The 12,538-nt window shown below is 44.7% G+C and overlaps 1 protein-coding gene across 2 annotated transcripts in view; it reads right to left on the bottom strand.

Moving 5' to 3' along the window:
• The window catches only part of ube2w (ubiquitin-conjugating enzyme E2W (putative)), a 50,605-nt gene extending 38,274 nt beyond the window's left edge, over window positions 1-12,331 (bottom strand). The window contains 2 exon segments of one of the 2 annotated variants that reach the window (NM_001165151.1): window positions 11,415-11,506; window positions 12,303-12,331. In NM_001165151.1, the coding sequence (NP_001158623.1) occupies window positions 11,415-11,506; window positions 12,303-12,317 (107 nt within the window). In that variant the 5' untranslated portion in view covers window positions 12,318-12,331. 2 annotated transcript variants of the gene reach the window in all.
• Window positions 12,332-12,538: the final 207 nt, after the last annotated feature.

Here is a 12,538-nt window from a genome sequence, read left to right as displayed (position 1 = left end):
TCCAGAACACACTGGATTCCAGAACACACAGGATTCCAGAACACACAGGATTCCAGAACCCACTGGATTCTCCAATTACATTGAATGAACTACAGGACAAAATACAAACCCTCCAACCAAAAAAATGTTTTTATCAAATTATCATACGACAGACCACGTATTCACCCTGCTGCACACCATAACTGACAAACACACAAAACAAAACAAAGTCTTCTCATGTTAATAAAAAATAAAAAGCTTTAGACTCATTTGGCATGAGGGTTATACAAATTGATGGAGTGGTTTGGGAAACAAATATTTGACATTATAAAAATCCATGTACATGTACACAGAAAGCAAAAAAAAAGGACGCAGTGTAAGACCAAACCTCTTCAAAGTGGGGTACAGTACCAGACAAAAGTTTAAACACCTACTCATTCAAGGGTTTTTCTTAATTTTTACTATTTTCTACATTGTAGAATAATAGTGAAGACATCAAAACTATAAGATAACAAACATATGGAATCATGTAGTAACCAAAACAGTGTTAAGCTACTAAAAATATATGTTATATTTGAGATTCTTCAAAGTAGCCACCCTTTGCCTTGATGACAGCTTTGCTATATGAACGAATTGGTGAGGGCACTAGAACAGTCTGCAGCACCCGGCCTCACCCTACTAGAATATGAGGTCAAATGTCTCCTGTTTGCTGATGATCTGGTGCTTCTGTCCCCAACCAAGGAGGGGCTACAGCAGCACCTAGATCTTCTGCACAGATTCTGTTCAGACCTGGGCCCTGACAGACCTGGGCCCTGACAGCAAATCTCAGTAAGACAAAAATAATGGTGTTCCAAAAAAGTTCTAGTTGCCAGGACAACAAATACAAATTCCATCTAGACACCGTTGCCCTAGGCAACACAAACAACGTACCTCGGCCTAAAGATCAGCGCCACAGGTAACTTCCACAAAGCTGTGAACGATCTGAGAGACAAGGCAAGAAGAGCCTTCTATGCCATCAAAAGGAAAATAAAATTCAACATACCAATTAGGATCTGGCGGAAAAATACTTGAATCAGTTACAGAACCCATTGCCCTTTATGTCTGTGAGGTCTGGGGTCCGCTCACCAACCAAGAACTCACAAAATGGGACAAACACCAAATTGAGACTCTGTATGCAGAATTCTGCAAAAATATCCTGTGTTAATGTAAAACACCAAATAATGAATTAGCAGAATTATGCTGTCACGCCCTGACCTTAGCATTCTTTGTTTTCTTTATTGTTTTGGTGAGGTCAGGGTGTGACATGGGTGATGTATGTGTTTTTGTTCCTGTCTAGGGGTTTTGTATGTCTATGGGTGTTTACTAGTCTAGGTGTTATGTATGTCTATGGGTGGTCACTAGTCTAGGTGTTATGTATGTCTATGGGTGGTCACTAGTCTAGGTGTTATGTATGTCTATGGGTGGTCACTAGTCTAGGTGTTATGTATGTCTATGGGTGGTCACTAGTCTAGGTGTTATGTATGTCTATGGTTGCCTAGATTGGTTCTCAATTAGAGGCAGCTGTTTATCGTTGTCTCTGATTGGGAACCATATTTAGGCAGCCATATTCCTTGGGTATTTCGTGGGTTATTGTCTATGTTTAGTTGCCTGTTTCAGCACTATTATTGTATAGCTTCGCGTTCGTTTTGTTGTTTTTGTTTCAAGTTCGTTCAGTGTTCTTCCTTCATTAAAAGAAGATGTATTCAAATCACGCTGCGCCTTGGTCTCAACGCTATAACGAACGTGACATAGGCCGATACCCGATTATTATCCAAATCCAGAAAATACCCGTTAAATTCTACAACCACCTAAAAGGAAGCGATTCCATAACAATGCAATCACCTACAGAGAGACAAACCTGGAGAAGAGTCCCCTAAGCAAGCTGGTCCTGGGGCTCTGTTCACAAACACAAACACACCCCACAGAGCCCCAGGACAGCAACAATATTAGACCCAACCAAATATTGAGAAAACAAAAAGATAATTACTTGACACATTTGAAAGAATTTACAAAAAAACTGAACAAACTAGAATGCTATTTGGCCCCAAACAGAGAGTACACAGTGGCAGAAAACCTGACCACTGTGACTGACCCAAACTTAAGGAAAGCTTTGACTATGTACAGACTGAGTGAGCATAGCCTTGCTATTGAGAAAGGCCGCCGCAGGCAAACCTGGCTCTCAAGAGAAGACAGGCTATGTGCTCACTGCCCACAAAATGAGGTGGAAACTGAGCTGCACTTCCTAACCTCCTGCCCAATGTATGACCATATTAGAGAGACATATTTCCCTCAGATTACACAGATCCACAAAGAATTCGAAAACAAATCCAATTTTGATAAACTCCCATATCTACTGGGTGAAATACCACAGTGTGCCATCACAGCAGCAAGATTTGTGACCTGTTGCCACAACAAACACCATTGTAAATACAACCCATATTTATGTTTATTTATTTTCCCTTTTGTACTTTTAACTATTTGCCCATAATATGACATTTGAAATGTATTTATTCTTTTGGAGTAAGTTTTACTGTTACTTTCTATTGTTCTTTTCACTTTCGTTTATTATCTACTTATATATTATCTACCTCACTTGCTTTGGCAATGTTAACATATGTTTCCCATGCCAATAAAGCCCCTTGAATTGAGGAGGAAAGAGAGCGAGACAGACAGACAGACAGACAGACAGGACAGACAGGACAGACAGGACAGACTGAGTGAGAGAGACACAGAGAGAGAGAGAGAGACACGGAGAGAGAGAGACACAGAGAGAGAGAGACACAGAGAGAGAGAGAGAGACACAGAGAGAGAGAGAGAGAGTGAGTGAGAGACACAGAGAGAGAGAGAGAGAGACACAGAGAGACAGACAGACAGACAGACACAGAGAGAGAGTGAGTGAGAGACAGACACAGAAACAGACACAGAGAGACAGACAGAGACGCAGAAGCTTATCTAGTGGGAGTAGCAAACACACACATTTGAAACTTTTGGCCGACTGTTAGACCAGGCCTCTTGAGGAGCTGTTATAATGGTTCAGGCCTCTTAGTTCCAGTGAAGAATCTTAAAGCTCCAGCATACATACATTCCAGACAATTCTGTGCTTCCAACTTCGTGGCAACAGTTTGGGGAAGACCCTTTCCTGTTTGGGCATGACAATGGTTTGAAAAGATCGGTGTGGAAGAACTTGCCATTGGGATGAATTTTTGTTTTTCTTCTCACCTTTATTTAACCACCAATTGGAAAGGTGACTGCGAGCCGGGCCTAATGACCTTTATTTAACCACCAATTGGAACGGTGACTACGAGCCGGGCCTAATGACCTTTATTTAACCACCAATTGGAACGGTGACTGCGAGCCGGGCCTAATGACCCAACGTCAGCGCCCGACCTCACTAACGCTCGTGGCTGAATGGAAACAAGTCCCCGTAGCAACGTTCCAACATCGAGTGGAAAGTGTTCCCAGAAGAGTGGAGGCTGTTATAGCAGCAACGTTCCAACATCTAGTGGAAAGCCTTCCCAGAAGAATGGAGGCTGTTATAGCAGCAATGTTCCAACATCTAGTGGAAAGCCTTCCCAGAAGAGTGGAGGCTGTTATAGCAGCAACGTTCCAACATCTAGTGGAAAGCCTTCCCAGAAGAATGGAGGCTGTTATAGCAGCAACGTTCCAACATCTAGTGGAAAGCCTTCCCAGAAGAATGGAGGCTGTTATAGCAGCAACGTTCCAACATCTAGTGGAAAGCCTTCCCAGAAGAGTGGAGGCTGTTATAGCAGCAATGTTCCAACATCTAGTGGAAAGCCTTCCCAGAAGAATGGAGGCTGTTATAGCAGCAACGTTCCAGCATCTAGTGGAAAGCCTTCCCAGAAGAATGGAGGCTGTTATAGCAGCAACGTTCCAACATCTAGTGGAAAGCCTTCCCAGAAGAATCGAGGCTGTTATAGCAGCAACGTTCCAACATCTAGTGGAAAGCCTTCCCAGAAGAGTGGAGGCTGTTATAGCAGCAACGTTCCAACATCTAGTGGAAAGCCTTCCCAGAAGAATGGAGGCTGTTATAGCAGCAACGTTCCAACATCTAGTGGAAAGCCTTCCCAGAAGAGTGGAGGCTGTTATAGCAGCAACGTTCCAACATCTAGTGGAAAGTCTTCCCAGAAGAGTGGAGGCTGTTATAGCAGCAACGTTCCAACATCTAGTGGAAAGTCTTCCCAGAAGAGTGGAGGCTGTTATAGCAGCAACGTTCCAACATCTAGTGGAAAGTCTTCCCAGAAGAATGGAGGCTGTTATAGCAGCAACGTTCCAACATCTAGTGGAAAGCCTTCCCAGAAGAGTGGAGGCTGTTATAGCAGCAACGTTCCAACATCTAGTGGAAAGCCTTCCCAGAAGAGTGGAGGCTGTTATAGCAGCAACGTTCCAACATCTAGTGGAAAGTCTTCCCAGAAGAGTGGAGGCTGTTATAGCAGCAACGTTCCAACATCTAGTGGAAAGTCTTCCCAGAAGAATGGAGGCTGTTATAGCAGCAACGTTCCAGCATCTAGTGGAAAGCCTTCCCAGAAGAGTGGAGCGGCAAAGGGGGGACCAACTCCTTATGAACGTCGATGAGCGTCTTTTTCCAAAATCAACTTTTGGAATAATACTTTTGGTCAGTTTACATTTACATTACCAAAGCAAGTGAATTTTTTTATTTTATTTTACCTTCATTTAACTAGGCAAGTCAGTTAAGAACAAATTCTTATTTTCAATGACGGCCTAGGAACAGTGGGTTAACTGCCTGTTCAGGGGCAGAACGACAGCTCGGGGATTTGAACATGAAACCTTTCGGTTATTAGTCCAACACTCTAACCACTAGGCTACCCTGCCACCCCATTTAACACAACAAAATGTACAGTAAACATGGCACTCAAAAGTTTCAAAAGGATAAAAACATTTCAAATTTGATATTATCAGCTATTAACATAGCTTTGTGCTCACAGGAACGTTGTTATTCGCCATGGTAACGCTACATCAATAACATGGAAACAATATGGCGGCCATAGAAAGGGGAAGCAACACTGTTGGACTAGTGTTGCACGGTATCCCGAAACCTCTGTACTTTTTCCCTATACTAGAACACGAAAAACGGCACTGTTCTAGAAGTTATGTTACTTTCAGTGCTTCTGTCAAAATGGGTCTCGCATCATACGAGGATTAAGAGGATCAGGTCTGTCAGGTCATTTATCTGAATCTCAGTCGTAAACTAGCCCGGCTACTTCAGCATGCAGCTGACACAGCGGGCCAATTTTGAGGAGCAAGCGAGAGAGTAAATGTAGACAGCAAGGTTTCTAATGAAAACATACCTCCATCTTGTTGACAAAATTGGCTCCAGAAGCAAACTATGGGAATACTTTGCTGACAGAGCAGATGAGGCCCAAACCACCAAAACAACGAAGCAAAAGGTGGTTCAAAGCAGTGCAGAGGGAGGGAGGTTTAGTTCCAAAAGAAGACATGAAAAAAAAACTACTTTACACATGACATTTGCAATGTTACATTATACTACTGGCAACGAAATTTGAAATTTGAGTGGGGCAGGTTAAACTAGTTTAATATGGGGGGGGGGGGGGGGGGGGGGTTAAACTAGTTTAATATGGGGGGGGGGGTAGGGTTAAACTAGGTTAATATGGGGGGGTAGGGTTAAACTAGTTTAATATGGGGGGGGGGGGTTAAACTAGTTTAACATGGGGGGGGGGGGGGGGGGGGGGGTAGGGTTAAACTAGGTTAATATGGGGGGGTAGGGTTAAACTAGTTTAAAATGGGGGGGGTAGGGTTAAACTAGGTTAATATGGGGGGGTAGGGTTAAACTAGTTTAATATGGGGGGGGGGGGTTAAACTAGTTTAACATGGGGGGGGGGGTAGGGTTAAACTAGGTTAATATGGGGGGGTAGGGTTAAACTAGTTTAAAATGGGGGGGTAGGGTTAAACTAGTTTAATATGGGGGGGACGGTTAAACTAGTTTAATATGGGGGGGGGGGTAGGGTTAAACTAGTTTAATATGGGGGGGGTAGGGTTAAACTAGTTTAATATGGGGGGGGTAGGGTTAAACTAGTTTAATATGGGGGGGGGGTTAAACTAGTTTAATATGGGGGGGGGGGTAGGGTTAAACTAGTTTAATATGGGGGGGTAGGGTTAAACTAGTTTAATATGGGGGGGGTAGGGTTAAACTAGGTTAATATGGGGGGGTAGGGTTAAACTAGTTTAAAATGGGGGGGGTAGGGTTAAACTAGGTTAATATGGGGGGGTAGGGTTAAACTAGTTTAATATGGGGGGGGGGTTAAACTAGTTTAACATGGGGGGGGGGGTAGGGTTAAACTAGGTTAATATGGGGGGGTAGGGTTAAACTAGTTTAAAATGGGGGGGTAGGGTTAAACTAGTTTAATATGGGGGGGACGGTTAAACTAGTTTAATATGGGGGGGGGGGTAGGGTTAAACTAGTTTAATATGGGGGGGGTAGGGTTAAACTAGTTTAATATGGGGGGGGTAGGGTTAAACTAGTTTAATATGGGGGGGGGGTTAAACTAGTTTAATATGGGGGGGGGGTTAGGGTTAAACTAGTTTAATATGGGGGGGTAGGGTTAAACTAGTTTAATATGGGGGGGGTAGGGTTAAACTAGTTTAATATGGGGGGGGGGGGGGGGGGGGGGGTAGGGTTAAACTAGTTTAATATGGGTCTTTTCCTTGTTTACTTTGGCCCGAGGAGCACGCACTCAGGCGACGTCATGACACCGTGGTATCTAACGCTACTATCATACAGCTGTGTGTAAAGACACTGACCCACAACACCACGTCGCCCTCCCTTCCTCCTCCCGAACCACAACACCACGACAGGAACAACATCTAGAGACAGAGAGTACTAACTCACTCTCACACACACAGTTCCATAAACAACAGCTACTAAACATTAACACATGCTACCGTATCTCTGTTTGCACTCAATCACACGGGCGCCATTGATTTGCTTGGGTGCTGCTTCTCATGGAGAAAGATTATATCAGAAGCCAATGTTTTGAAACAGACAAGAATGGATGGCTGTTACTGGGAAGGACATCAAAACGCAACTAAAACAAGGAGGCATGCCACTAACCAAACCAGTCTGTCTGTCAGTCTGTGAATTAAAACAAGGAGGCATGCCACTAACCAAACCAGTCCGTCTGTCAGTCTGTGAACTAAAACAAGGAGGCATGCCACTAACCAAACCAGTCCGTCTGTCAGTCTGTGAATTAAAACAAGGAGGCATGCCGCTAACCAAACCAGTCCGTCTGTCAGTCTGTGAATTAAAACAAGGAGGCATGCCACTAACCAAACCAGTCCGTCTGTCAGTCTGTGAACTAAAACAAGGAGGCATGCCACTAACCAAACCAGTCCGTCTGTCAGTCTGTGAATTAAAACAAGGAGGCATGCCGCTAACCAAACCAGTCCGTCTGTCAGTCTGTGAACTAAAACAAGGAGGCATGCCGCTAACCAAACCAGTCCGTCTGTCAGTCTGTGAACTAAAACAAGGAGGCATGCCACTAACCAAACCAGTCCGTCTGTCAGTCTGTGAACTAAAACAAGGAGGCATGAGGCTAACCAAACCAGTCTGTCTGTCAGTCTGTGAACTAAAAAAAGGAGGCATGCCGCTAACCAAACCAGTCCGTCTGTCAGTCTGTGAACTAAAACAAGGAGGCATGCCACTAACCAAACCAGTCCGTCTGTCAGTCTGAACTAAAACAAGGAGGCATGCCGCTAACCAAACCAGTCCATCTGTCAGTCTGTGAACTAAAACAAGGAGGCATGTCGCTAACCAAACCAGTCCGTCTGTCAGTCTGTGAACTAAAACAAGGAGGCATGCCGCTAACCAAACCAGTCCGTCTGTCAGTCTGTGAACTAAAACAAGGAGGCATGCCGCTAACCAAACCAGTCTGTCTGTCAGTCTGTGAACTAAAACAAGGAGGCATGCCGCTAACCAAACCAGTCCGTCTGTCAGTCTGTGAACTAAAACAAGGAGGCATGCCACTAACCAAACAAGTCCGTCTGTCAGTCTGTGAACTAAAACAAGGAGGCATGCCACTAACCAAACCAGTCCGTCTGTCAGTCTGTGAACTAAAACAAGGAGGCATGCCACTAACCAAACCAGTCCGTCTGTCAGTCTGTGAACTAAAACAAGGAGGCATGCCACTAACCAAACCAGTCCGTCTGTCAGTCTGTGAACTAAAACAAGGAGGCATGCCGCTAACCAAACCAGTCCGTCTGTCAGTCTGAACTAAAAGGAGGCATGCCGCTAACCAAACCAGTCCGTCTGTCAGTCTGTGAACTAAAACAAGGAGGCATGCCGCTAACCAAACCAGTCCGTCTGTCAGTCTTAACTAAAACAAGGAGGCATGCCGATAACCAAACCAGTCCGTCTGTCAGTCTGTGAACTAAAACAAGGAGGCATGCCGCTAACCAAACCAGTCCGTCTGTCAGTCTGTGAACTAAAACAAGGAGGCATGCCACTAACCAAACCAGTCCGTCTGTCAGTCTGTGAACTAAAACAAGGAGGCATGAGGCTAACCAAACCAGTCTGTCTGTCAGTCTGTGAACTAAAACAAGGAGGCATGCCGCTAACCAAACCAGTCCGTCTGTCAGTCTGTGAACTAAAACAAGGAGGCATGCCACTAACCAAACCAGTCCGTCTGTCAGTCTGAACTAAAACAAGGAGGCATGCCGCTAACCAAACCAGTCCGTCTGTCAGTCTGTGAACTAAAACAAGGAGGCATGCCACTAACCAAACCAGTCCGTCTGTCAGTCTGAACTAAAACAAGGAGGCATGCCGCTAACCAAACCAGTCCGTCTGTCAGTCTGTGAATTAAAACAAGGAGGCATGCCACTAACCAAACCAGTCCGTCTGTCCGTCTGTGAACTAAAACAAGGAGGCATGCCGCTAACCAAACCAGTCCGTCTGTCAGTCTGTGAACTAAAACAAGGAGGCATGCCACTAACCAAACCAGTCCGTCTGTCAGTCTGTGAACTAAAACAAGGAGGCATGCCACTAACCAAACCAGTCTGTCTGTCAGTCTGTGAACTAAAACAAGGAGGCATGCCACTAACCAAACCAGTCCGTCTGTCAGTCTGTGAACTAAAACAAGGAGGCATGCCACTAACCAAACCAGTCTGTCTGTCAGTCTGAACTAAAACAAGGAGGCATGCCGCTAACCAAACCAGTCCGTCTGTCAGTCTGTGAACTAAAACAAGGAGGCATGCCACTAACCAAACCAGTCCGTCTGTCAGTCTGAACTAAAACAAGGAGGCATGCCGCTAACCAAACCAGTCCGTCTGTCAGTCTGAACTAAAACAAGGAGGCATGCCGCTAACCAAACCAGTCCGTCTGTCAGTCTGTGAATATCCATTAGAGCAAACAGACAGAATAAAGCACTCTGCAACGGGCAGTACACTGTCACACTACTGTCACACTACACTACACTGTCGCAGTACACTGTCACACACACTACACTGTCACACTACACTGTCACACACACTATACTGTCGCACTACACTGTCGCACTACACTGTCGCACTACACTACACTGTCACACTACACTGTCGCACTACACATTCGCACTAAACTGTCACACTACACTGTTACACACACTACACTGTCGCACTACACTGTCGCACTACACTGTCGCACTACACTGTCGCACTAAACTGTCACACTACACTGTCGCACCACACTGTCGCACTACACATTCGCAATACACTGTCACACTACACTGTCACACTACACTGTCACACTACACTGTCACACTACACTACACTGTCGCACTACACATTCGCACTACACTGTCGCACACACTACACTGTCACACTCACTACACTGTCGCACTACACTGTCACACACACTACACTGTCGCACTACACTGTCACACTACACTGTCGCACTATACTGTCGCACTATACTGTCGCACTATACTGTCGCACTATACTGTCGCACTATACTGTCGCACTACACTGTCGCACTACTCTACACTGATATACTAACCTCACTACACTACACTGATATACTAACCTCACTACACTACACTGATATACTAACCTCACTACACTGTCGCACTACACTACACTGTCGCACTACACTACACTGATATACTAACCTCACTACACTCACACTAGTTAGTAGGTCTACACCGGTTGTTTACGAAGCATGTGACGAATCAAATGAATTTTAAGAACCCATGCTAACAAGCTAACGTTGGCTAGCTACTTCCAGACAAACGAGAAAACACCTCTGACCATTGTCTCGTCCTAGCAGAGCTGGTTAGGCTGTTTCCATGATATCTTTAGGATCAATCACTAAATGTGTTACTGGCAACGAGATGGCCAGAGTGAATTATTTACGAACGCAACCTAAACGCATCGGTACAAAATATCTAACCACCTGTACCTGGCATGTGTGTAGCTATGAGGTATAGGTCCATACTGATGAGTACTGACCAGGTAGTTGGTGTGTTCGTGTTCTTCGCAATGAGAAACGCTATAGATATGTGTTACAAAACAAGACATGAATACCCACATACCTCAGCAAGCTGCATCCTGGCGTACACTACTGGGTGTACACTACTGGGTGTACACTACTGGGTGTATACTACTGGATGTATACTACTGGATGTACACTCACTATGCGTATACATACCTCAGCAAGCTGCATCCTGGCGTACACTACTGGGTGTACACTACTGGGTGTACACTACTGGGTGTATACTACTGGATGTATACTACTGGATGTACACTCACTATGCGTATACATACCTCAGCAAGCTGCATCCTGGCGTACACTACTGGGCGTACACTACTGGGTGTACACTATCGATGTATACTACTGGGTATACACTATCGATGTACACACACTGGGCGTACACACACTGGGCGTACACTACTGGGCGTACACTACTGGGCGTACACTACTGGGCGTACTCTACTGGGCGTACACTACTGGGCGTACTCTACTGGGCGTACTCTACTGGGCGTACACTACTGGATGTATACTACTGGATGTATACTACTGGATGTATACTACTGGATGTATACTATTGGGTGTATACTATTGGGTGTATACTACTGGGCGTACACTACTGGGCGTATACTACTGGGCGTATACTACTGGATGTATACTACTGGATGTATACTACTGAGTGTATACTATTGGGCGTATACTACTGGATGTATACTACTGGATGTATACTACTGGGCGTATACTACTGAGTGTATACTATTGGGCGTATACTACTGGGCGTATACTACTGGGCGTATACTACTGGGTGTATACTACTGGATGTATACTACTGGGCGTATACTACTGGATGTATACTATTGGGTGTATACTATTGGGTGTATACTACTGGATGTATACTCACTGTGTGATGGTGTTCTGGACACTTTTCTCATTGAGCTTCATTCCAGGGGGCGGATCATTTTGCAAAGCCATTAGTTCCTTTTGTAGCCTTTTCTGTAAGGATAGAAAACACACGTTTCAGCTGTAGCTGGAATAGAATAATAGGAGGTGTCTTTTTAGTTGAAAACTACTCGTGTAAACATGATGCGACCGATCTGAGACACAATCCTCAAAGATGTCAGTACTTCCCTTGTTAGACAATGAACTAGACAGACTAACAGCTAGCTGAATGTCTCGTAATGTCGTCTAATTTAAAGATGAACATCAAAAAGCTCGGTGTTATTAACACTACAGCTAGTACAGCCTACGCAGTGTTTACCATCGGCTTTGATAGCAACTAGAGGGTTGGATATGAACATTTAGGGTTTCAGCTGGATAAGGTTTCAGGGAATGCAGAAGTAACATCATTAAACTAGTTAATCCACCTAATGAATATCAAGACAAGTTTACCCAGCCAGACGACTACATCATACCGTAAATAGACAAACCACCGTAACGTTAGTCCGCTATCCAGTTTCGCTAGTTCTGCTACTGGCTGGCATGTCACTACACTCATAACTAGATTTTTCTTCCGGTAATCTCGCAAATGACGGTCTCCAACGGAGCACATAACGTTTTATCTCGATAGGTAGTTATTAAAAACACACTGTGTCAGGTGCAGTGGGGGTTTTATTCTATTGATGGTAGGTGCAGGCGTCGAAGTGACACAGTAAACAAATCAGTACACATAATAATACAATTAAAATAATAAATAATGTGTTCACTTGACTTGAAATAACAAATGGAAGAAAGAGAGAGGGGAAAAAAGGAGATATCCGATGAAAAGGGATCCTCCGTCAGTAGGTCTTACCTGCATCGACGCCATGATGGAACCCCCCCTGCATCAGGACGACGCTACGGCCTCATGTCGTCACATGGGCTGGGGGGGGGGTTGTGTTCACAAAACAAAACAGAAATGAATGCACTGAAAACAGTGTTGCCCTTCCCAGTACTGTGTCCGGAGGACAGAAAATAGAACCAAAGATGCTCGAATGAATTCAGAGTAAGCGCAGTTTAATCGAAAATGTGAATTGGCGGTGTCACAGA

This window comes from Oncorhynchus mykiss, chromosome 15, assembly GCF_057628025.1.
Source record: "Oncorhynchus mykiss isolate SJ-2025 chromosome 15, ASM5762802v1, whole genome shotgun sequence".
Classification (NCBI taxonomy): Eukaryota; Metazoa; Chordata; class Actinopteri; order Salmoniformes; family Salmonidae; genus Oncorhynchus; species Oncorhynchus mykiss.
This window is presented reverse-complemented; position numbering and strand designations above follow the sequence as displayed.